General features: G+C 35.2%; 2 protein-coding genes and 1 pseudogene across 3 annotated transcripts in view; 1 reads left to right on the top strand and 2 right to left on the bottom strand.

Annotated features, from left to right (window-relative positions):
* LOC113111499 (urotensin-2 receptor-like) overlaps positions 1-883 on the top strand; it is a 6,518-nt gene extending 5,635 nt beyond the window's left edge. The window contains exon 2 of the mRNA XM_026276270.1: positions 187-883. The gene's annotated coding sequence lies outside the window, so the exon portion shown is untranslated. The remainder of the gene's footprint in view (positions 1-186) is intronic.
* LOC113112157 (2-oxoglutarate and iron-dependent oxygenase domain-containing protein 3-like) lies at positions 219-26,097 on the bottom strand (annotated as a pseudogene).
* On the bottom strand, positions 5,822-13,086 carry LOC113111498 (uncharacterized). Of its 2 annotated transcripts, none has more exons than XM_026276269.1 (6): positions 13,028-13,086; positions 10,700-10,823; positions 7,895-8,847; positions 7,582-7,740; positions 7,370-7,462; positions 5,822-6,594 (listed from the first exon to the last, which is right to left on the bottom strand). In XM_026276269.1, exons 2-6 carry the CDS (start codon positions 10,704-10,706, stop codon positions 6,271-6,273), a joined length of 1,536 nt encoding a protein of 511 aa, XP_026132054.1. In that variant the 5' UTR covers positions 10,707-10,823; positions 13,028-13,086; the 3' UTR covers positions 5,822-6,270. The 2 variants fall into 2 exon arrangements, with proteins under 2 accessions (XP_026132054.1, XP_026132053.1); XM_026276268.1 differs by lacking the exon at positions 13,028-13,086 and adding an exon at positions 12,616-12,964.

The following is a 26,097-nucleotide window of genomic DNA, read 5'->3' as shown; positions in this document are numbered from 1 at the left end:
TCAAAATGATGGCAATTCAAGTAAATCTCCTGAAAATACAAAGCAGCATAAAAATAAAAAATCTAAAGCAGACAAAACCCAACTAGGCAAATAAAATCCCAAAATTTTTTCTAATGTGACAATAAGAGTTTTTTTATGCCATGAACCCAACTGTTCCTTCAGTATTTTCCTGTGTGTTCGCCCTAGGGTTCCTGTCATTCATCCGAGCTGGGTGGATCCTACAGCAGGGAGGGGTTATCAATGGCATAACCAGGGTCACACTAGAAAGACACCGCTATGGCATATCGCGTACCCCAAGTGACCTTCTCTACATGATGGAGGTTCTCAGAACCGGATGAGAAGAATGACACCCGACCTGCAGGAGATGAAAGAAGATGGGTGTTGACAGAGAGAAACAGGAGAAAGGTTGAAGTGATATGCTGAAATAAAGTATTCATAAAGTCAATCAACAATGTTCAGATCGTAAGGATTATTATTTTATTTTATTTTTTTGCTCCTCATGATTGGCAGTTTAAAATGTAATTTTAAGCTGTATCTGAAGATAAATGTTTGTGTTTAAAGTTGTCGTATTTAATGGTAAACAGCGTGCAGTAAATCTGAATGTTGGTGAAAAGTGGTTCCAAAGCATCTCTAAAAATGCAAGTCAGTGGTGGGATAATTACTTTAATGTCCTAATTTTACTTGGTTGGACTGCTGATTTCATTTTAAGAAGCAAGACCTTTGCTAAATTTTAAATTTATGTAAATTACCACCATTATGTCGTCCTGGTACTGACCTTTGTAGACCATTCTTGATCATGAAAGTTGTACTGAATCTCATTAAATGTCCATGTTTCTTTGAAAAGCTGACTTTCAGAAGTGGAAATGTAAAATTCTTTGAATAAATGCTGTATGTTGGACTGCACTGCTGGTGGAATATCCATAATGCAACATAGATCCTTCAAGCTGGAGGAAAGCTTGGGGTAATCATAAGTGCTAGGCAATGCAATTAGAACTGTGTAAAGAAAACAAAAGGAAGGGATAACGCAATACATGTTAAAGCAGAGAAAACGGCTAGCAGAAATATGCTCTGTGATTTAGGAATGTCAACAAAGTATGATTTTGTAATGCACTAATCAACACAGGAGTGCCTTAAAAGAGCAAATTAGTTTTCTCAATGTGCTGTTTATAAAAACAGTATTATGGGGAACTATGCATGGCTTACAAAGCTATTTTACATAATGCCCCTGCTTAAAAAAGAAAAACAAAGACATAACTAAATTTTAAAACAATAATTTACACCTATGCAAATTTGAATACTGTTTGCAATACCCCAAAATCTCAAGTCTTTTCATTAACATGTCAGTGCTTAATGTGCTTGATATTACAATTGAAATACATTCATTTATTATTACCAATGTTCAGAAAACATGTAATCAGGCAAACAGTTACATAACTAAGAGATAGAAAGAAAATAAGGATAAGGATTTTTTATATTAATTCATAATGAACTTGGAACCAGTTACATTTATTTAAAAAAAGTCCTTAATGATTCTTGCACAGAACAAAGCAATATACTGTATTTTATTAACAACACATTTATTTAATATGACAATATTCTGACAGGGTTTGATACAGAAAAATGAAATTTATGAACTTTCTTATGAATCAACAAAGCCCTATTTAATTATTTTTGTTTGAAATGTATTTATTAATGAAAACATCCAATAATTTGGTGATGGAATGACTAAAATAATTGATAAATGAAACCATTAACCTATCATCATTGTTAAAAGAAATCTTTAGTTTTTTTATCATTAGTTTGTCTATAGCATTTATGACAATGATTACCAATAATAATAACTAATAATATGACAATATGTATGTTCTGTCCTCATTGTTGATTCTAGAAACAAACCATTTAAATGAATTTTTAGATTGAGTAAATTATGTTCTGATGGTATGATTCAGCCAAAGGTAAAACACATTTTAGACTAGATTTTTCAGCAGAAAAATTCCTCCATTAAATGTTAGATTTCACAGTGACCTATGCAGGTAAAAGCTGGAAATAAGTGATTTGAAACTGCATGCTGCCTCCATGCTAATTAGCCAAGTGTAATCCTGTACACTTGAACTGAAGATGCATAAGGAGACATTTGATAAACAGGATATTTATGCAAATTACCTCTGCTGTGTCTGCCTCATTCTGGCCTTGCTGACCAATTCTGATTGTGGAAGTTCCACTGAATATCATTAAAATATTACAATATTACTGTGCGTTTGAGAAGATGACACATTAGGATCAGTATGGATGTGTAAAAAACGAACTGCATCACATTGCTGGAGGAAAGTGTATAATACCATAAAACCTGCAAGATGAAAAAATGCCTAAGGACATCTGGAGCATTAGGCTGGGGAATTTTAAATCCTGATTAAAGTGTTTGCATGGAAATTATGAGAGGAACGATATCATGCACAAGAGAAACTGGAAAAAAAAATAGCATAAGGTTCAATTCTTTAGAAATGCTAATTAATTGACTGATTAAGATGAAAGGCTCAGAGAAGAGCACAGAGTTTGCCAGCATGTTGTCACGTAACTTGGTTCACTGCGAAACAATAAAATGGCTATTATTTCAGAGTTCCTAATGATATGATTTGATAATGTTTCCATGGAGAGGAGTTTAATCAGAAGTGAAAATAATATTAAGAGTATAAATAAAGGAAACATTCCCCTTGGCAATAGAAAAAAAAGCTGAATATGATCCAGTCTGTGAATCAATCTGCTTATAAAACGTGAAGCTCATGTTTAGGCGGGCACGTGCACAGATAGATAGAAGTGCTCTGTTGGAAATTTTGTGATCCAAAATCTAATTCCGCAAGGTGTTTTTTTTTTTATATAATTTTATATAACCACAAGTAACAACACGTAAATTGAGCACCTTGTAAAGCAGCATCCATAGAATTTAAAATTTTTGGGTGAACTATGCCTTTGACAACAAGTAAGCTAGTCTAGTTTTAGCATAAATTAGTGTTGTGCAAGGTTGCAAATGCCAACACAATTTTAAAAAAGCCCCCAACATTCGCAATTGTTATTTTCTGGCATATTTTGGCCACCAATGAACGGACTTTCATTAAATGCAGAAAAATAAATAAATAAAAAATGCATATGAGAAACCCTTTATATGCATGCCGTAAAGACATGGCAGACAGCTACAGGCATTTTACCACTTCAAGGTCTTCTGCTTTTAAAAAGTGTCCTTATACATATAAAATCTGCATATCAAATTTCAGAACTGCACCGATTTCTTTTCATCTGCCATCACGGAAATGAACTCAGTCGAAAATACAGGCTTTTGTTTTTCCACCTGACAATAAAAATGCACCTGTTGCCTCATTTAAACTCCTCATCTGGTTCGAACTGTATGAGGCTCTTGCTGGCTAAGAGCACGTTGCACCTCTGTGACTCTCAAATCAGTAGATGCAGCTGTGATCCCAGAGGGTTCATCCAGCGCCAGGCGTCAATTTTCCCAGTGTGACAAAACTAAAGTGCTTTCCCCCTCCCGAACTAATCTTCTAACATACCACGTCATTTTTCACACTCTTCTTATGTCTGTGCAGACCCCGTCCCTTTTCTCATCTCACTTCTGGCCGTCTCCCCTGTGTTTAGTGCTGTGTGTCTCAACAGGCCAATATCTCTCCTGCTTGGATCCATCATAAAAGAGGGAGGTTGATTGTCAGTCTAGTTATAATCATAGCCTGTTCGACAGAGTTATCCATCAGACTAATAATTACCTCAGCGAAGATCAGGGCTCATCAGCCACACCTGATGGATAATCAACACACCGACAGAGCACTGCTTCTGCAACACAGTGAACCGGAACACGTTCCAGCTGCTACATCCAACACAATGTATCCTAATTCATTTCAAACTGGAAGGAGACATTCAAAACTCATCACCCTAGCTGGAGACGGGGCACGACGGGAGAGAGAAATCCAGAGCTGCAAACATTGGGGTCTGATGAATAATGCATTTTTGGAAGTGGCACTGATGCTAAAAAAATCCAAATCAAAATAACTTTAATAATATAAATATAAATAAATAAATAAATATATATATATATATATATATATATATATATATATATATATATATATATATATATATATATATATGTGTGTGTGTGTGTGTGTGTGTGTGTGTGTGTGTGTGTGTGTGTGTGTGTGTTTAACAATGATTCAAAAATAAAATTATTAATGTTTTTATATATTATATATTAATAATAATAATAATGAATAGACATGTGTGTGTGTGCATTGTTATTATTAATACTCAAGATATATCTAATATGTAAAAACTAATAATTTTATGTACAAATCATTAATTATATTTAAATCTGTGTGTGTGTGTGTCTATATATATATATATATATATATATATATATATATATATATATATATATATATATATACTGTATATATATATATATATATATATATATATATATATATATATATATATATATATATATATATAAACATACAGGTTCATCTCAATAATTTAAAATGTCATGGAAAAGTTCATTTCAGTAATTCAACTCAAATTGTAAAACTTTTATAATAAATAAATTGCACACAGACTGTCTCTTGGTTCTTTTTATTGTGAGGATTTTTGGCTCACATTTAACAAAAATCTCAAATTAGAATACTTCATAATACAACATTTTTTAGTGAATTGTTGGCCTTCTGGAAAGTATGTTCATTTACTGTACATATACTCAATACTTGGTAGGGGTTTCTTTTGTTTTAATTACTGCCTCAATTCGGCGTGGCATGGTGGTGATCAGTTTGTGGCACTGCTGAGGTGGTATGGAAGCCCATGTTTCTTTGATAGTGCCCTTCAGCTCATCTGCATTGTTTGGTCTCTTGTTTCTTATTTTCCTGTTGACAATACCCCATAAATTCTCGACGGGGTTAAGGTCTGTTGAGGTTGCTGGCCAGTCAAGCACACCAACTTTTGGTCATTTAACCAACTTATGGTGCTTTTGGCTGTGTGGGCAGGTGCTAAATCCTGCTGGAAAATGAAATCAGCATCTTCAAAAAGCTTGTCAGCAGAAGGAAGCATGAAGTGCTCCAAAATTTCTTGGTAAACAGGTGCAGAGACTTTGGTTTTCAAAACACACAATGGACCAACACCAGCAGAAGACATTGCACCCCAAATCATCACAGACTGTGGAAACTTAACACTAGACTTCAAGCAACTTGGGCTATGAGCTTCTTAACCCTTCCTCCAGACTCTAGGACCTTGGTTTCCATATGAAACATAAAACTTGCTCTCATCTGAAAAGAGGACTTAGGACCAATGGCAACAGTCCAGTTCTTCTTCTCCTTAGCCCAGGTAAGACGCCTCTGATGTTGTCTATGGTTCAGGAGTGGCTTAACAAGAGGAATATCTTTGCAGGTGTTTTGAGTTGATTAGCTGAAACACTGTAAAAAGTAATAAGTTGACTTTACTTAGAAAAGCTGTGGAAACTGATTGCCTCAAAATTCTCAAGTAAATTAGGTCATAATTTTTTAGTTGATACTACTCTCTACTACTTTGTAGAGTTAACTTGTGTATTTGTAGAGGGTACCATAAAACTTGAGTACAAGTAACTCAAATTCAAAAGTTTAGGTAACTTACAGATTTAAGTTGAGATTTGTAAGCAGAACTTAAACAAAACAGTTCTTCTAATATGTCGGCTTGTTCATTTTACTAGACGAATGTGTGGAAACTGATTGCCTTAAATTTCTCAAGCAAGTTGTACTCAAAATTCTAAGTTGAGAATGCAAAGACAGACAACAGATTTGGCACAACACTAGAACACTTTATTTGCTCTATAAAACAGTATTCATTTTAAAACATTACTTAAGGCATGCCCGTCAACTGCCCGCCAGCAACATTTTAGAAAAAAAAAAGCACATACTGCACTCAAGAAATAAAAAGACAATTAAAAGGATGAATGTTTCTTTGTTTTTAACATCTTTACAAAGTGTTCAAAAGCAGAGCTTGCAAGTATGTTACAAGTTTAGTACAGAACACCTTCCTACTACAGTTCTCTTATATTAAAACTATTCTAAAACCAAACAAGTAAACTTGAAATTTTTCAAAACATCCTCTTAAATGTGGATTTTTATTTTTTCATTTTCAACAATTGAAAAAACTGAAGTATCTGTAAAACAGTACTGAACAATTTCTTTAGTTTTCTTAAAGACAGCTTCTATTCACTCAAACTAGCATCATGGCTATGATCTATTACTGCATCAGGCGATTTTTCAGTGATTGGATTTTAGGTTTGAGTGACTTGTGGCCAAGGGACAAAATCACTCTTTGTATGAAGTCGAATGTGCATTTCAGTGCTGCAGGATACTCTAAGTTTAGAGCATAAATTAGTCCAAAGAGCAGACACGTTGCTTGTGGAAGATTTTCAAGATCATCCACAACCACTGTACCTTCCAAAATGATTGCCGTTGTTGTGGCACCAAGATGCAGGGAGTAGGGTACAGTTGCAGAGTCCTCTGGAATCACTGTCAGAATACCTATTTCAACGTCCGACATGTCTTCATTGTCATCACAGTCCTAAAAATGGGAAAACATAACAAAAATTAGGTCAAAGAAAGCCACAAAACATCTTTTAAAGGCAAAGTTCACCCCAAAATGAAAATTGTCTCATTTACTCACCCTGCATGAGTTTCTTTCTTCTGTTGAACTGAAAAGAAGATATTTTGATGAACGTTGGTAAACAGACAGTTGAGAGTAGACATTGACTTCCATAATAGGAAAAATACTATTGAAGTCAATTAAATTCTACTCTCAACTGTTTGATTACTGACATTCTTCGAAATATCTTTTGTGTTCAGCTAGAAGAAAGAAACTCATACAGGTTTGGAACAACATAAGGGTAAGTAAATGACAATTTTTTCTGCGGTGAACTATCCCTTTAAGAGCACATACTCTCATTAAAATGTAAAACTAAACTTATAACATGGTATTTCTAAATGTAAAGGCCTTTTCAAACAGGACACAGGAGTGGATGCAGGGGGGAATACATACATCAAACAGCTGCATGAAAAGACAAACTGAAGGCCAGCTATATTAATTAAAACTATCAAAATAATCTATTGTCTTTCTTAGAAATGTTTTTTTTATTCATTTATGCAATATAAAATCTTCTTATACTGTCTTTTTCCCTAATTTTTTTTATTTATCTTTCACTTTCTTTTCTCTATCCCTTTCCTTGTTTCAGTATCCTCACTGTTTTTCTTGCCTTCATAACTCTTCTTTCTAGATATCAAAACTGTTTGAAGAACAGTTTGCCTGTTAAATAAGAATCATCAGAGAAGAAAATACTTACAAAACATGTCTTGTAAAAATCGGAGGGGTCCTCTCCGAGGAGGAGTGGTAGGCCATGAAGAACGGCTGTTCGTCCCGCATTGATGTTCGATTTCTGCAAAGTTATAAAAATGTATCTTGAATAGCGCTTACACAACACAGAGCAAAAAACAACAGCAAAAGCAACATTTGTTTTGCTTTCGAAAAAGAATTGTAATAAGTCGAGGAGCTTACGTCATTTTCAATCTGCTGCAGAATCTTCTTAAGTTTGGAACCAATGTCTCCACCTTTAGCCCTGAAGATATCGATGAAACGTGGAGTAAATCTGTCCAGTTCTTGAAAGAATTCAGCTTGCAGGTTTTTGCCAGATATACGATTAAACTCTGCCATGATCTAAAAAAAAAAAAAAGAAGTAGGACAAACTGACATTAAGCAATCACTTTTCACTGAAATGTCCAAGTATGAATTAACACCAAAACTGGTTAATGATAAATTTGCTTTGAAAATGTTCAAGATGAAATGACATAGGAAAACAATTAAGACTCACCTGACTCTGTGTGAAGAGGGCTGGCCACCTTTCCACTGTATTCTTCACAGCAGGCTCCTTCTCTATCAATTCCTTTCTACGCAAGGCAAATGTAGAATTCATGTTCCGGGCTATCAGTGCAACGTTAAGACGACGTTTCTTCATTTCTTCCACCATCTCTTTCCTTTTGGACTCCATGCTGGCTTCATCTTCACCATCAGGGAAGTTCGGTAGAAAATTGATTTCAAACCTCTTGGGTCTTTTGATGTTTCTCTGAGGCTGCAGTCCTCTTCTTTTCCCACCATTTATGGATACCTCCAAGCATCCAGCTCGACGCAGTTTTGAGCGGTAATTGCCCATTTTCCACCTAAGGCTATCATACCACCCATTCCACCCCTTAGATGAGCCAGGCTGGGTAAGGCAAGGGTGTTTTTGTATTAAAGCAGTAGCAACAGCCTCGAAGTCTTCCTTATCTGGGTAAGCTTTGTAACTGTATATAGTTTCTGAGAGTTTTTCGAGAATCTCATGCTTAAGCTCTCCTGACAATTGTAGGTATGTTTGATCTCGCATGTACTGTAGATTTCCCTGACGTAATCTATACTCAACGTCAACAGGAAAAGTAGGGATCTCGAAAGTTTCTGGCCATGCAGTCCGTAGACAATGGCGTGGATGATCAGAAGCCACAGATAGGACTTCAGTGTCAGCTGTGCTAGGGGTTGGTGACGTCACAAGGGAGACAATCTTCAGTGTAGGCTTATCTGGCAAGTCAGCAATGTTGGTAAGATTCACGAGGGAATTGTTGAAGTCTGGATCCTCAAACTGAAGTGCGAACTTGTACTGAAGTCCCAGCTTTTCTTCAAGTTGTTCCAACAGTGAGTCAACTGTCTGTGGTTTCACAGGAAGTACAATTTTTCGGATGTCGTTGTCACAAATTATAACTCGGAGTACAGTTGTTGTCTCCATACTTGGTCTCTCTACAAAGGTTAAAGAATTGAGTTAGTTTTCTTAAAGGGACTGCTCACCCCAATTTCATCATTCTAAACCCATCCTTTGCAAAAATATGATTCAAAAAGTTTCACTCATCCTTGTTTAAAATGTAATGTACACAGAGGCATTCATAATTTCATGTGACTTGTGCAATACAGTTCAAGCATTTAAGGCATAAATGGTTGGGTTTGTTGAGAAATGAACTTCAATATATAATCCATTTAACTGTATATATCCTGTGTGTATGCTATACTGTGTGAAGGGTTGTTCATTTGCACAGGAGAATTTGTTCAAGATTGATATACAGTTTTTTTTCTTTCAAATTATTTATAAATCTTGAAAAAAACTGTGCAAAGGAGAAACCCTTCACACAGGACAGCATTTAAGCTAACCGCTACTCTCTCGAGTACATGCACGATGTGACAATTTAAAGAAAATAATAAATAACATTTCAGTTTGTTTCTCACCAAACCTATTGATCTACTATTTGAACACCTAGTTTAATGAAATTATGTATGCTTTTGTGTGCTCCTGAAGCTATGCCTGCGATCTTCTGACATAGACAAGAGCAGTCAGAAATCTTTTCAAAAATAATTTTTGTCTACAGAATAAGAATGAGACTAAATAATGATAATTTGCAGAATTTCTGAAGTCCCTTTAAAACCTGAATTGTCATTCATTCAGCATATGATATAATGTTTGAGCGTAACATAGGTCCTGCCCCGAAGTGTATAGGCTGGCAAAGGAAATGGGTCATTTAGATCCGAGGGTTTGGTAATTGACAGTGATAGCACAGGACTGCACAGTTCAAAAGAACGCAGGTGCTCAATGTACCAACATGTCAGATCTTTACACACAAACAGAACATCACTGTTGATGACAAGAATTTTGAAAATCTGTCTGAAATCAGGTAGGCCTGAGCAAGTACCAACAGATACAACCATATCTGGATTGTACTTGATTCCATCAATGCTCACAGATGATGCTGCGAGGACAGTGTTCTGAACTGCATATTTGTCTCTCAGGAATTCCTGAATGTTCTGAGGGAAAGTTGACATCAAAGTACCCATCATCTTATCTGTCTGTATGGGTGGCTTGAGAAAGGAGGGGGAGTCAATGTAGTAAGCCAGCAGTCTTTGATGGCGAACAGCCAAAGTTTGTGGAACATTTTTAAAGTTTTTGGTGTCACGGATTACCTGCTTGAACACTTTATGTTTTCCCTCAAATCGCATCGTCCACATATCTCTTAGTGGCCCATATGTTCTTATGAGCTGCGGATAGTGCTCAATATAGTGGTGTTTAGGGCGCAATTTGAAATGAGGAAAGACTGTTAAAAGCAAATGTCTGTGTTCTGAGATCTTTGCATCAAGAAAATCAAGAGAATCCTCAGTGAACTTGAATGCCAACGTCATTTCTAACATATCTTTCAGAAGCAACACAATTTCCCATGTTTTATCATTCTCAGGGATATCAAAGCCAACCATGAGGGGCAGAAGTCTAATAAGCACCCAATTCTCATGTGCATTACCCCCAATGGTACCTTTTGAGGCAAATGTGCCTGGGATGATTTGAGGCTGATCAACTTTGTCTGAGAATTTGTAAGGAAACTGCTTGATAGCTTGATTCAGGGATTCAAGAGAGATTAATTTCCTTGAGACCAAATCATTAATGCACAAGGACATTTCAATAGGGATGACACCCTCCATAAGGTCATGCATTAGGTCAGGTGGAAAACCACCAACTGTGTGAAAATGTTCCAACCTTTCACTTAAAACACAGCCACCTTTTACACCATATTGCTTTACCAAACTCGCATCGTGTAACACTTCAGCCACATGCCTGTCATGCTCCTGCTTGGTTCTCAGTTCAAATGCTCCCGACCGGACCTCCTTCTCCTGGATTTCACTCCTCGTTGCCAAGCAGAACCGACAAGGGTGCTCAACAGTGAAACTCTCCTGTAGTCCTGCGAAAGAATGAGCACCTAGATTATCAGATGACACAAAAAGTACACTTCCTTTCACACATTCTCCTAACTGTTCAATGTATACACCATGCTTTTCAAGAGTTTCAAGGTCCTGAACAAGTGGTCGCAAGATGTCTGTGTAACCATGTTGTTTTACTGCAGTAGCTCTGCATAAAATTGCTAGCTGAATTGACTGAAGTAATGAACGATCTTTTGAGGGAAGATTAGCTAGAACCCAATAGAGAGCGAACAGTTTGTGTTTTTTTCTAGAAGTGCCAAGGGGATTGGCCAGCTCAAATTCATCAACATAAAGACCCAGAACAATCCTGAAGGTCTCAGTGTTGAAAAAGTCATTTTCTTGATAGTGGGTGCCATCTCGGTAAGTCTTGAATTCATTAACTGATCGATCATTGCAAAGGACCCTATTTAGAATGTCTGGCCTGTTTAGAATTTTCTGCAACATTTGCAGAATTGGCACATAAGAGACTGAGTGTGCCTCAAGCTTGTATTCAATTGGCATGACAATCGGAAATTCCCTCTGAAAATATGATGCTCTTCTGCTTATTGTGGAAAGAGGCTCGCCATCTTTGGTCATTGTCAAGATTGGGTTACTTTCTTTTACTGCATTCACAATTTTTCTCACTAATGAATCACAGCCACTCAGTCCATGTTCAAGGAGAATTTGCTGAATTGCATGATAGACAAGGGGTTCTGAAAAAAGTAAAATTTGATTTATTTGTTGAATTATTTCCTGTGCAGCCGAATCAGAAACATGCAAAATTGCCTGCATTTTAAGAAATAGTGAGGCTAAATTGTGCTCCAATTGATGATGCAATTGATCAAGGTTTTCATTCTCTATATCATTTTCCTCCAAATGTTCATCTACAGGATCAGGGCTCAAAGGCTCTTCTTGTTGCACATTATCTACACTGTGAGAAGCAATGTGCAAGAGAACCTCAGATTTCAATTGTCTTTGATCATGTGCTCCATGATCTCTACATATATGTGAATTAAATGTAGAGTAGACATTGCTCTCAAAATTGCAATTGTTGTATGGACACTGCACTGTTTCATGATTTTTTAGATGCTGCCGTAAATGAGAGAAAAAAATTGACTTTGTGCAGGGCTCCTCAAAACTGCAAAGTGGGCAGTTAAATATCAAAGGGATGTTATCACATGGACTGGATTGGCTACCGTGTGCTTGATGTGAATGATTTTTTGTTAAGTGCACCTTTAGTGCATTAAATGATTTAAATGAACAAAGACAATCTGTGTAGAGACATGGAATCGGAGTACTTCTAGAGTAGCTTCCATGTTTTAATCTGTAGTGTTTCAACAGCGGAGCCCTCTTTTCACACGAAAACAAGCAGAACTTGCACGTCCACTGCATGAATTTAAGTCACAAAAATGAGCATACACAAAATAAAAAGACAAAATAAGGTAGTAATTGCTTGTTAGTTACGACATCTTAATTTATCGTGTTGTTAATTTCCATGTGAACGACACGTGAGCATCGAACGTTCTAGAAAATTGTTTCGTTAAGGCCGCACAGGTTTTTACATCTTAATAAACCCCGAACTTATTACCGATTAAAACAGTTTATAAACTGTAACGCTACATAAAAACAGTGTTCAGTAAAAAACGGTTTTTGCAAACTAGTAAAAGCCACTGGTCTCATTCAACATAAAACTACTTTAGTGTGCCTTTTCCTCTTACTGTACAATGAGCAAATTAAATTTGAGTTTTTATATGAAATGCATTAAGATTTATAAGTATTCATTCAAGAGCATACCTAACTTTACTGCCTCATACCGAACACGAGCGTAAATTCTTCGTCGACGTCGTCTTCTTCAAACACACACCATCCCATTGCGCATGCGCGAGACGAAAACGCTTTTAAGAAATTAAAGTAGACTATTAGAAGAGTTGTTTTATCTTATGCTGAAACTTACCCAACGGCCAGTAACTATATCAAGCTCTGTTAATAAAAAAATAGAATAGACTGTGAAACAGCAGCAGCTGATGGGCTTGCAAATAAGCTTTAATCTTCCCAGTTATTTTATGGCGTGAAGGAAAAAAGGTTCAGAATCTATAAATAAATGCATGCACACGCACACGTGTGTGTGTGTGTGTGTGTGTGTGTGTGTGTGTTTATACACAATACAATGACATCAAGGTTTATAAATGGTTGTTCAAGAGCATACCTAGTTTTGCTGCCTCATCCAGAACACGAGCTGAAGTTCTTCTTCTTCGTCGTCGTCGTCTTAACACAAACCGTCCCATTGCGCATGCGCGATTCGAAAATGCATTTAAGAGATTAAAGTAGCTGATTAGAAGAGTAGTTTTGTCTTATGCTGAAACTTACCCAACGGCCAGTAACTATATCAAGCTCTATAAATAAAAATATAATAGACTGTGAAGCATTAGCAGCTGATGGGCTTGCAAATAAGCTTTAATCTTCCCAGTTATTTTATATAGCGTGAAGAAAAAAAAAGATTCAGAACCTATAAATAAATGCATACACACGCACACGTGTGTGTGTGTGTGTGTGTATGTATGTATGTATGTATGTATGTATATATATATATATATGTATATATATATATATATAATTGTAGGGCATTTACTAAAAAAATAATAATTTCATCATTCATCATTATTATTATTATTACTATGCAAATTCTGTGCTCCAGAAATTTGCAACAGCGTGAACATGCCTTTAGTACAATACACTTAACAATCATAAGTACATTGTACTAGATCTGTTTAGTTTAACTACCTAAGTTCACAGTACACAGTCTAATCAAGTTAATTCAACAAATTTTACAAAGTAAGTTAAATTCACTAGTTTTTCTTAAGTAGAATCAGCAATTTCTTTTTACAGTGAATGGCATGTCACCATATTCTAATTTGTTGAGATAGTGAATTGGTTGGTTTTTGTTAAATATGAGCCAAAATCATCACAATTAAAAGAACCAAAGATTCAAACTAATTCAGTCTGTGTGCACTGAATTTATTTAACACACAATTTTTTTTACAATATGAGTTGAATTACTCAAATAAATGAACTTTCCCACAATATTCTAATTTATTGAGATGCACCTGTAGACACTATCATCATTTCTTAATGTTTACATAAAATGAATCAATGTATCAATAGATATTTTTTATGTCTTTATGTCTATACACATACATACAAAAGCATATTTTACAGACACCTGCCATCGCTCTTTAATGGGTTCATAGACCACTACATGATGAAAAGTTATCTACATGGCAAAACACCTCTCATCATGTGGGCGAAGATTTTGTAAGAAAGGAGCCTGACAGTTTCTATCATCATTGTATGATAGAACGCCACTTTATCCGAGTGCACCTTAACCGAGTTGGAAAATAGCAGACATTATCAACTCAAAAGTGACAGAGCCTAATAAAGAGCTGAAAGGTAAATGAATTCACATGCATGAGCCAGCTTTTCCGTGCAAACCAAATAATCAGGCAGCTCTTCATGGATCACATCATCATGGGGAGTTGGGGACATTATCAAAATGCCAGGCTGAGAAAACAAAACAATTATTCCATGAAGCAGGTATGCAAAACAAGTCATAAAGAGCATTTGGAGTGTGGCTGTAATCGGTGCAATACAGGAGAGAGTCTTAACAAAATCCCATGTTACTGCATGGGGATATACAAAAGAAAAAGTGATAATTAATGCTAATGCTTTTGCACTTCAATGCAACCGCTGAACCACTTGCCTGATTCTTTAAATTGACTCCGGTGTGTGAAAGAACCTCAGTGGTACCAATTACTAACCTCATAAAGTTTATACACTCTACCTGCAATCCATCTTCATGAAAAATTAACTGCTTTTAGTACTTATCCCTTGTGTCTTTCTACAGTAGGTACACTTCTTGCTAATTGAGATGCATTTTCCTTCCCAACAGAATACAAAGCATGGAAACGTTACACACGTTATACAAAACAATCAATCTGTCATTCTATTTTGCACATTATTTTCTGCATTAGGCACAGATACCAGGCAGAGCATGACTGATCTTAATTTAAGCAGACATAACAACATGTCTTGCAAGAGGTCATTTGAATACTTGGGAGCATATAAATGAATAAAACTGGGCATTAGGTGTGAATCCAACAAGAAGGTTTTAACATGTTATTATTAAATCAAAAATTGTCAATTTTTGAAAGTGATAAATTAAAATTTCTTATCATCAATGATATAAACAGCTGTGCTTCTTTTTTTAAGGATTCCTCGATTAATAGAAAGTTCAAAAGTTCAGCAATTATTTGAAACATAATTTTTCTTTGTAAAATGCAAAAATATGTACAAATAATTATTTTATAAAAGATAAGTTAAAAAAACGAACATTTAATCAAGCCAATAATCTGCATTTTACTCCAATTTACCATGCTGATTAATTAGCATATTTAATTAATCACATTAGTTTGGTTTTATCTTTAACTTACAGCCCTAATTAAAACCTTATCATGCTCGAACACACTGCATTACTTTTGTGTTATATATATATATATATATATATATATATATATATATATATATATATATATATATATATATATATAGTTCAGTTCAGTTCAATGTATTTATATAGCACATTTAAAAACAAGCATGGTTGCCAAAGTGTTTAACAATGTCTAGAAAATAAAAATAAAAAATCACACACAAATAAGACAAATACAGTAAAACATCACAATGCCACAGTTCAGCTCGAAATAAAAACCAAGGAATAAAGGTGTGTCTTAAGTAATGACTTAAGAATTCCAACAGTCTGAGCAGTTCTTATGTGTACGGGTAAACTATCCCACAAAGTAGGTGCCACCAATGAAAAAGCTTGGTCACCTTTATTTTTTAACCTGGTTCTTGGAACATTGGGGAGCACCTGATTGAATGACTTCAGTGCTGTAACGGGAGCGTGGACATGTAAAAGCTCTGATAAATACACACGCGCCAACCCATTTAAAATCTTAAAAACAAACAATAAAATCCTGAAATCAATCCTGAAGCAGACAGGAAGCCAGTGTAGTCAAGCTAAGACAGGGATAATGTGCTCATGCTTTTTAGTCCCAGTTAAAAGCCGAGCTGCTGCATTTTGAACTAACTGTGAGTGTTGAAGAGATGACTTATCCAGACCAATATATAAAGAGTTACAGTAGTCTAGTCTAGATGTTATAAAAGCATGAATTATACTTTCAAACTCCTTACGTGGCAGGTAGGTCTTGACTTTAGCCAACAGTCTCATTGAAAGAAACTAGCTTTTACAACAGAACTAGTCTGTTTTTCAAATTTAAAAGCACTGTCAAAAATCACACTGAGATTCTTGGTAAATGGATGAACATATAACCTAAATTACCAAGTGCATCTACACAAGCACTTAAATCCCTAGGATGACCAAACACAACAATCTCAGTCTTATTTTTATTAAGACAAAGAAAGTTCTGATCTAAATATATTTTTACATCTCTCAGGCATTTAAGTAATGACAGAAATGAAGCTTTGTCATTAGTTTTGACAGGTAAATAAATCTGTACATCATCTGCATAACAGTGGAAGATGATATCATGCTTTCTAAAAATATACCCCAAGTACAGCATCTACAAAGAAAACAACATAGGGCCCAATACTGACCCTTGGGGGACGCCACAAAAAAAGTGGGGCAGCAGATGACGAAAATTCACCAAGGTGAACAGAAAAGCTTCTGTCTGTCAAATATGATTGAAATCATTTAGGGGCTGCCCTTAATGCCGACACACTGTTCAAGTCTAGATAAAAGAAAAGAATGGTTGACCGTATCAAAGGCCGCAGTCAAATCCAAAAGGACTAAAACAGCAGAGTTACCAAAGTCCACAGTTAAAAGATGGTCATTAGAAACTGTTAAAAGAGAAGTTTCTGTACTTTCACTGGGCTTAAAACCAGACTGAAAATAAATACTAAATTCATCGATAAATGACTGAAGTTGATTAAAACAACTCTCTCCAAGACTTTCGATAAAAAGGGGAGTTTAGATATAGGTCTAAAATTAGACAAAATGGAAGGATCCATGTTATTCTTGTTTTAGTGGTTGTACAATGAGTGTGTGAGATAGTATGTACTGTATTTCCCAGCGCATGGCTCCACCGTCCTGTTGCTACTGTGGTCCATGAAGATAAACCGTCCACCACTGAACTCTTACCCATAATCAGACAAGTAGAGCAAAGACATGTAGTCAAAGGATCCATAAGTCTCCTGTTAGAAAAATGTGTACATTTTAAAAGAACATGAACATTTCTTCTCCTTAAAACCTCAAACAATCAGCATGAGCCTAAAACACTAATTAGGAGGTTTTTATAATTAATCTTGCTGGAATTTAAATTTTGTACTCGAGGGAAACAGGGTGAACAAAACTGATCATGATCTCTTGATGTGTTAAGAGCTAACACATCAAACTAATCTCTAATGTAGAAAATCTCCACACAAAAAAAAACCCTAGAGTAAAACCTAAGATTTCCTGGCTTAACGAAAAACAGTGGTAGCATTTAACAGCGTCCCTGGGACTTTAAACTCTGCCCTGCTTTATGAGGGGAATCTCTTTAGTGATCCCAAACCACACAGGCGTCACTTCTCAGCATGTCGGATCACACTTTTAACTACTTTAATCAAATCTAGAGTTTGAGACTGGCAGTCTTCTGGTGGCCACACGTTATTTCCAGTGGTTTTTCAGAGACGGATTAATGAAGAATATTCCACACACCTACCGCAGAGGGAACAGATTCAGCATTAGAAGCACTTATTTGTTTTTATTACTCTAGCAATGCCAAAATATCATCCCACATCTTACAAGGACAAACCCGACCAGCACAGCACATCATCAATATGCCGTGATGCATTTCTGTCTAAACACGAACTGATTCAAGTGAATTGTAAACTGTATAAGCAAATGACAGATTATGACGCAATGTGGATAATTACATTTAAAAAACAAACCAATAGGTGCAGCTTCAATGACCTTTGGATAATCTGTTTATCTGTTTGCCTCTCATGCAACATGAAGAAATTCAAAACACAAAGCAAGTCATCTTCAGTGTAAGCAGTGATCACGCTGATGGCCACATTCATAAATGCACAACCTACTCGGAGATCAAAGTTGCATTTCTAAAACCAGACACAAATGAACTTGAACTGGTTTTTAGATCCCCTCAAGACCTCATTTCAACAGCTCAAAAGTGAAGCAGGAACATTACGCTTTGTTTCAAAAATAAATAATGTCTTTTAAAGGCAATGTTGTGATAAAAACGACTTTAGGCTTGGCCAAATAAAGAGTTCTGGACCCAACTGTGCTGCACAAAATATTGTTTTGGATGCAAACATTGCTGAGCATTTCCATCTCTAATGCATGAGAAATTCAGAGAATAGCCTCAAATATGTTTAAACCATATGGTCCAGTGGCGTACTAAAAGTCTTGGGCCCCTCCTGGGGCTCGTTAAGCATGCATATGTGTAATTGTATTTGATTAAGACAGACAGCTGTGTTATTTTGGGCAATTTAGCCCACTCTTAAATAATACTTTTTATTTTTCCAATTTTATGCTGAAATATTTTTTTTTAATGTGACAAGTTAGTGGAAACGTCACATAAATCGTCATTGATCTGCAAACCAATAGATCCACATTCAAGCATGTGATTCATTGTTTCCTGTGATTGGGATTCCTGTATAAACACATTAAAGCCATGTCTGTGTGGCAATAAAAGTCAGTGTACATGAATATTGGCCAATTTAAAATCAAATTTAATTATTATTATAAATTTCTATAACTGGTTCATGAAGCGTGCACCACTGGGCTGTGGGGATCTCTCATACACCAGTTACTAGGGCTGAGTACCAATTAATTTCATATCTGTAATAATTAGCCGATGTGTGGTTACATCATGAATAATATTAATCTAGTTCCATTATTCATATCTAAATCCCTTTGCTTTTGCTTTAAAGATTTGCTTTTCTAGACAAGTATTTAAAGTTCTGCTTTATTTCAAGTCACTGAACTAATTTGATGTGAAACATTATTTATTTATAAATGTCAGCTTTGCAATAATATGGCCTATTAAAGCTAGTTCAAAACATCTGGGCCCTTGTTGCGTGGAGATATTTTTGGTACATGTTCTGAAGGAACCAATGTGATTGGCAGTTTCAGAACACTGGTCATAGAGTAAACATTAGGAGTTATTGAACATTCCTTGGATATGAGTTAAACATCAGGCGCTAAAGTGTTCTTGGATGTGCGTGTTACCTTATCGATATGTGGGTGCCAGTACTCATCATGAGTGGTTTTGGCAGAGGTGCTGTTGATGAGAGAGAAGAAGGTGGGCTTGGTGAGGTACATCTGTTTGGTGTCCAGAACAAATGTCCCTGCTATTGTCTTTTGAATTCGGCTACGGACATCGCTGGTTTAAAACATACCACATAAAATGTCTTTATTATAGTAGACATTTGCCTGTGGTACATTTATTCTTCCATATCCATAAAAGGTATTATAAAACCACAGATTTTCAAAGCAACTAGTTGGTGGGCTGCCACAAAGACCAGCTGACTAATCGTTAAGGAAGCATCAGGTAAACCTGACACATTCTTGTGTTCAACACTGTAGAACTATTTTTAACTTGACACATCTTAAAAATCCAATGCTAAAAATGCTAAAAAGGACAGCATGATCCACAACGAAAATGACCAAAGATGCCTGTGTATAACTAAAGTGCCACAGATAAACGGATAATTAAAATAAAGCACCACCACTAAAAAAAAATAAATAATAATAAATTATTATTATTATTATTATTTTAATTTTTTGAATGCAAATAAATAGTTTACCCTAAAATTTTGCCCTCTAAGATGTAGATGAGTTTGTTCTTTTCTCAGAACTAATTTGGGAAAAATTTAGCAGTACACTTGGATCTTCTGCAGAGTTCTAAAAGATGATTAAAAACATCTCAATAATCCACATGTATCAATCTATCAATTAACATATTGTAAAAGTCAAAACGTGTATCAAAACACTTTTAATGTGAGAGAAGAACAGGGAATTTTGAGATGAGTTTTATAATGGATTTATTTCTTACAAACATAGCTTTCCACTTCACAAGTTGTTAATTGATGGGCTAGAGTTGTTTGGATTACTTTTGGATCACTGTGATTCTTTTATCAGCTGTTTGGACTCTCATTCTGACGGCACCCTTTCACTGCAGAGGATCCACTGGCGAGTAAGTGATGAAATGATACATTCCTCCATCTGTTCTGATGAAGAAACAAATTCCTCTACATCTTGGATGGCCTGAGGGCAAGTACATTTTTTACTTTCTTTGTTTTTGTGTGAACTATTGTTTTAAAAAAAGAAAAGAAAAGAAAAGAAATATAAGATTGGACTGTATTTGAGAATGGAATTATTTGGAATTTATAGATTTTTAGTTCAAATTTTTCACTTACCTGTATAGTTCAAAATCTTCTTCTGTAAAAACATCCCTCATCTCATTCTTAAAATATCTAGAGATTTAAAAAAACAAAACAAAAAAAAAAACACATCAAACACATCACCTTAAACATTTGTAGGATGGCTGCCATTTAAAAACTGAATTGCTGCTGCCATATCAAAAAACAGGCAAAAACAAATTCACACACAGAGGACCAAAGTGTCACCGCAAGCGTGCCAACACATGCCAGCTGTACATGTTAACTGCCAGCACAGTACCAGCTTGTGTGTGGGCACCTAGGTGTAAACCACATATAAAGACACGGGAAAAAATCTCCATGTGTAAAAGATGAAGACATGATCTTTAACAGCTGAAGCTAGAAAGTCATTCCATCACTGCTGCCATTGATTTCTGTTCTGCTCCTCGGGCCCATGGGTACACTTTGATGTGCAAATGAAATGCACCTTGAAAGTCTGATAGAGCTGTGATCCAGATAGATGAAGCTGTTGCTGAAGTTCAATTGGAGATGACTTCCTGTTAGACACTGTGTGAGGCCACATAGCCCACTCACATCTAGATATTCACAAACTGCTTCCCCATCGACAATGCCCCAGAGTGAAGATCCAGGATGGAGGCCTGTACACAACAAAAAGGAATAAAGACACATTCAAAGTAGAAAAAGTCAATTTTTGGCAAAAAGCAATGCTTCCCCTAGTGTCTCTGGTTTGAATAAACTCAAAAGACAACCACTGAGGGCTTGCATCTACCCTGATTGCTGGACTTCACTGCTGGGCTTGTTGTTATTCATGCTGCATCATAAAGTCAACAGATGGACTCCTCTCAGACCTGGTATCCCCTGCTATCTGTCTTTACACACTTCATAAATCATCATGATGGGGCTGATCTCCTCTTAAAAACACAGCAGGAACCTCTATTACACTCCCTTTAAGTTCAGTGGTCACACTCTATAAAAGGCCTCTTTGCCTGGTAGGATCTCAAGACTAGGTTTCTACCTTGAAAATTCATTTTATGTAACATTAGAAATTCTCTGTGTAATCCAATGAGGTCAAAATAAACTGAACAAATCATAAAAGTAATCTAGTCTTCATATAAGGGTCCAAAAGCCACCAGAAGCAAACATGCTTTGATTTTTGTAAGGTAACATGAAATGTAGAATTACAAATTTGGGTGAAAAATTGTAAACGTTCAAATGTTTTTGTTAAAAATATTTTTTAAATAAATGCATACTTTTATTCAGCAGGGATGCATTAAATTGATCAAAAGTGACAGATATTTGATAAAATATTTCTATTTTCAAATAAATGCTTTCCTTTTCATAAAAGCATCCTGAAAAAAGTCCAGTGGTTTCCAAAAAAATATAAATCAGCCCAACAGCTTTCAGTATTAATAATAAGACAATTTGTCTTTCTTGAGTACCAAATCAGCATATAAGAATTATTTCTGAAGGATTATGTATCAAATTGTGTATTACAGACTTAAGTAATTGTTTCTGAAAATTAAGCTTTGTAATCACAAGAATAAATTACATTTTATAATATATTAATTAAAACAGTTATTTTATTACCAGTAGTGGTGAGCATGGGACATCATTCAAAAGCATTTCATTTTACCAACCCAAAACTTTTGAATGGTAATACATAAATTTCAAAATATATTTTAATAACAAATGCATTCAAGCTAACATGGACATTTTATGATTATGTTATCCAGTCTGATTTGGGACTGCTTCAAAGAACATCTTTTTTCACAAGAATAATAAAAAAATCAGGAATCATTAAGTACTTAAATTATCCTTTTGGAACATTTAAAAATAATAATAAAAATAAATTTCAACAAGCCACTCGATGCTGTAGCAATCAAATTAGCTACAGTTTACAGTACATACATTGTCAATGGAAATATTGAATATAAAATATCTTAAACTGTGTTCCGAAGATGAACGAGGTCTTACAGGTTTGGAACAACATGAGGGTGAGTCATTAATGACATAATTTTAATTTTTGGGTGAACTAACCCTTTAACTGTCTCAAATTAAGATGCCATTTGTAACATTTTAACCAAAACTGGACCTTAGATTCATCCTGGTTTGTTTTATTTTACAGTATGACTTAGGTCTCAGCAGCACATGTACATATCAACAGTGGTCTTTTCCAGTATTTTCCCATTAAGCAGCAGAGTGATGAACTGGTGAGCTGAGCTTAATCCGATACTAAAGTAAAATGCAATTTCAACAACCACTGGGAATGTCACATGTTGTTCCCATCAAATACAGGACAGTTGCTTCCAGAATCTACCACGGATCATATGTTAATTTTCTCAAACGCACTCTTTCTTGTGGAAACTCAATCATACCAAACAACACAGTCCATCTAGACACACAATGAAAAAGAAGTTTGCGTTTGAATTCTAGCTGAAGTCAAAACCATAGTGTGTACTGCCCTCTTGTGTCCTTAAGCAGCTGCTTCCGTGATAGACTAACATGCCATTATATTTTTAAACACAGATGCAAGGATTGAACTGAAAAAAATTTATTTACACCACGAAGTGATAAGCTCCACTTGGCTTACTTGTGAAATAAGTGGAGCATATGCATGTATTTATTCATGTACACTACCATTCCAAAATTTGGAGATGGTAAGATGACAGAAATCAATAGATTTATTACTCAAAAATGACAGTAAAGACATTTATAATGTTAAAGAATATTTCTATTTTAAGTAAATGGTGTAATTTGGAAGTTTTTATTCATCAAAGAATCTTGATTATTTATTTTAATAATTTATATAATACAAAATGATAAAACGACAGTATTCCACAAACGTTATGAAGAGTAAAATATGTAAAAAAAAAAAAAAAAAAAAAACTTTCACCAAAGTTGTGACTAACTTTTTTGATCCACTTCAAGTGTTGACTACATTTATATGTGTGTGTGTGTGTGTCTGTGTGTGTGACCCTGGACCACAAAACCAGTCTTAAGTCACTGCAGTACATTTGTAGCAATAGTCATTGTATGGGTCCAAATTATTGATTTTTCTTTTATGCCAAAAATCATTAGAATATTAAGTAAAGATCACGTTCCATGAAAATATTTAGTACATTTCCTACAGTAAATATATTAAAACTAAAATTTTTATTTGTAATATTCATAGTTAAGAACTTTATTTGGACAAATTTAAAAGCGGTTTTCTCAATATTTAGATTTTTTTGCCCCCTCAGATTTCAGTTTTTCAAATAGTTGTATCTCAGCCAAATATTGTCCTTTCCTAACAAACCATACGTCAATGGAAAGCTTATTTATTCAGCTACCATGTCTCAATTCCAAAAAAGATACTTAAGACTGGTTTTGGTGTTTCCGGGTCACGCAAACATACACACACAAACAATAACACACACACATATATATAATAAATATATCAAGATGTTTATCAGTGTGCATGTGTACCATCTAAGCTTCTGCGCTTCCTCCAAAGTCCAAACACTGTCTAAAATGGATCTGCCACATTTTGTTGGGGTGCAACCTGTGGACAGAATGTATTAGCCTTTCAAATGGATTCATTAATTATGACAGTGATTAAAGTAACTGGCTCTATTCCCCAGCCAAATTCTCTCTTCAGACTGCATATTCGATGACACACTCAGCAACGCAGCCTGCCCTGCAAAATGTGCTACATTCTGACTGGAGTTTGTCCCAGCATCCTCTCAGAGAGGAGGTGCTGTCAGTCAGGCAATATTCAAAGAGGGGTGTTCAGTTGACAACAATGCTGTACATCCAATCATATTCCACAGTATGTATAGCATTCTGGCACAGATTCACATGCCACTTGCTAGAATCCAGTAGGAATTCTTGGAGGAATTTAAAAGACCACAACCAGCTACAGTTAGCTTCAGGACAATATATTTTTTCTCTTTTCCAAAGCTTATTTACGCCTAGTCATAAAGAGAGTGGGATGAACTGGAGCCAAGGGAGCGCTTGTTAATCCCAGCACTTGCTTTGTTCGTGGTGCCTACAGCTTTTTGAAGCTAGTGTGAGGTTCTGTAATGAGTCCTTTGTGGGAGGCTTCAGACTGTCAATAACAGATCTGGCCTCCCACCAATTATCTAACCTCATGATTTAGAACGATGGAATGCACAGGTGTTGATTTGCTTTCTGCTCCTGGAAGTTGTTTGGAAACGGGTTTCCTCTTATACAACAGTGCATTGTTGTTCAAAGCTTGCCCCAGTTATATTACAAAGAGTTTTTGGAACAAAGATACAAACAGCAAAATAAGCTGTGTGCATCTTAACCAATGTATTTACACACATCCACACTCAAAAAAAAAAAAAAAATAATATTCTCTAGCTTGCTTAATATTCTGGCATTATGTACTATGAAAATTGTTTGACAAATTGTTTTGTTCCTCTTATTTTAAGTCACATTGCATACAAGTATCTGCTAAATGCATCAAAATAAATGTTAGACCCACCATCCACAAATATAAACCATTACCATACAGTGATCAGTCAAAGAGACAAATCCAATATGCACAAACTAAATTGGTATGTAGAGTACAACATTTCTGGTTAAGGGAAAATTATGTAATGTATTATAAACACAATGATCTTCACATGCACAATGCAAACCAGGCAACTGACTTAATAATCAGTCTAATAAATTACATGTGTTTCATTTAAATGAGAATGTAGTTTACATCAATACCAAGTCAAATATTTCCACAAACTACTGGCAATAATTGTGCTTTAGAGGAAAAATCTTAATTTATATTTAAGAAAATAATAATTTAAATTTCACTTTTAAAATCTATAAAATACTTGCAAGATGTCAAAATAATTGTAATGATTTACAGATTAAGAAAGAAACTGATAATAATATGCAAAAGAGAAAAAACAAATGTACAAAACATCAATTACAATTTGATATGCAAATATCTCAAATAAAATAATGATTGTAGCTACATGTTTTATACATCCAATCTTAATAAAGTAACAATCAACACAGATAAATTCATTTTAAATGCCATTTTCAAAAAGCATAAAATACTTGCAAGGTAGCAAAATAGCGGTTACGTTCAATATGCAACTATTACAAAAACATTGTTTAAAGGTGTATAAGTTTAAATCAACATGCAATTTTGAAAATTCCCTATAAAATTAAAAAAATAAAAAATAAAAAAATAAATAAATAAATAAATAAATAAATAAATGAATAGTAATTTCCAATCAGTACTGCATTATTGTTTCATTATTCAATTCATGGATGAGTAACCTACATGGGAAGAGCTTGTACTCCTTTAGAGCACTCAACTCTGAACCCTCTAAGCTGAGTGAGGGTCTCCTTTCTTGAAACCAATGTGTGTCAAGTCATCAGTCCATGTGAAACACATCCAGCTCACCAGTCGAGTGACTCCTATTAGCAGCAACAGCGTGACCACCACTTACCTCTCCAAGCAGAGGCCTGTCTCTTCGCATTTCCCCTGAATCAACACACACCATATAAATACAGAACACAGGTGTGATGGATTGTCAGTTGTGCATTGCTTAGCTCTATCCATTCATTTGACTGCCAGAACGAAAATGAAAAAGTTAAATATACATCCATTCTGACATCATGTGGGGAGTATTTTGCATGTAAACAAGGATCTGAAGCAGCATCACTCATTCATCCTAGTAATGGAAAGTCAATGTGGGTTCATAAAGTTTCAGAAATTAAAAATCATTACCTCTTAATTTTATTTTCAATTGCGCTACTTTCTGGGTATAGTAGGAGTTTAGTGGTTTTCAT

The sequence above is a fragment of the Carassius auratus genome, chromosome 12 (genome assembly GCF_003368295.1).
Source record: "Carassius auratus strain Wakin chromosome 12, ASM336829v1, whole genome shotgun sequence".
Taxonomy (NCBI): Eukaryota; Metazoa; Chordata; class Actinopteri; order Cypriniformes; family Cyprinidae; genus Carassius; species Carassius auratus.
Note: the sequence above shows the minus strand (reverse complement) of the source record. Positions and strands in the feature narration are given on the sequence as shown.

What these genes read in the sequence shown, in the direction of transcription:
- LOC113111498 (XM_026276269.1), bottom strand. An exon ending in TGCAGCAGATTGAAAATGAC is followed by an intron (nt 7,463 to 7,581) that starts GTAAGCTCCTCG and finishes ATAACTTTGCAG; the next exon opens with AAATCGAACATCAATGCGGG. An exon ending in ATTTTTACAAGACATGTTTT is followed by an intron (nt 6,595 to 7,369) that starts GTAAGTATTTTC and finishes TCCCATTTTTAG; the next exon opens with GACTGTGATGACAATGAAGA.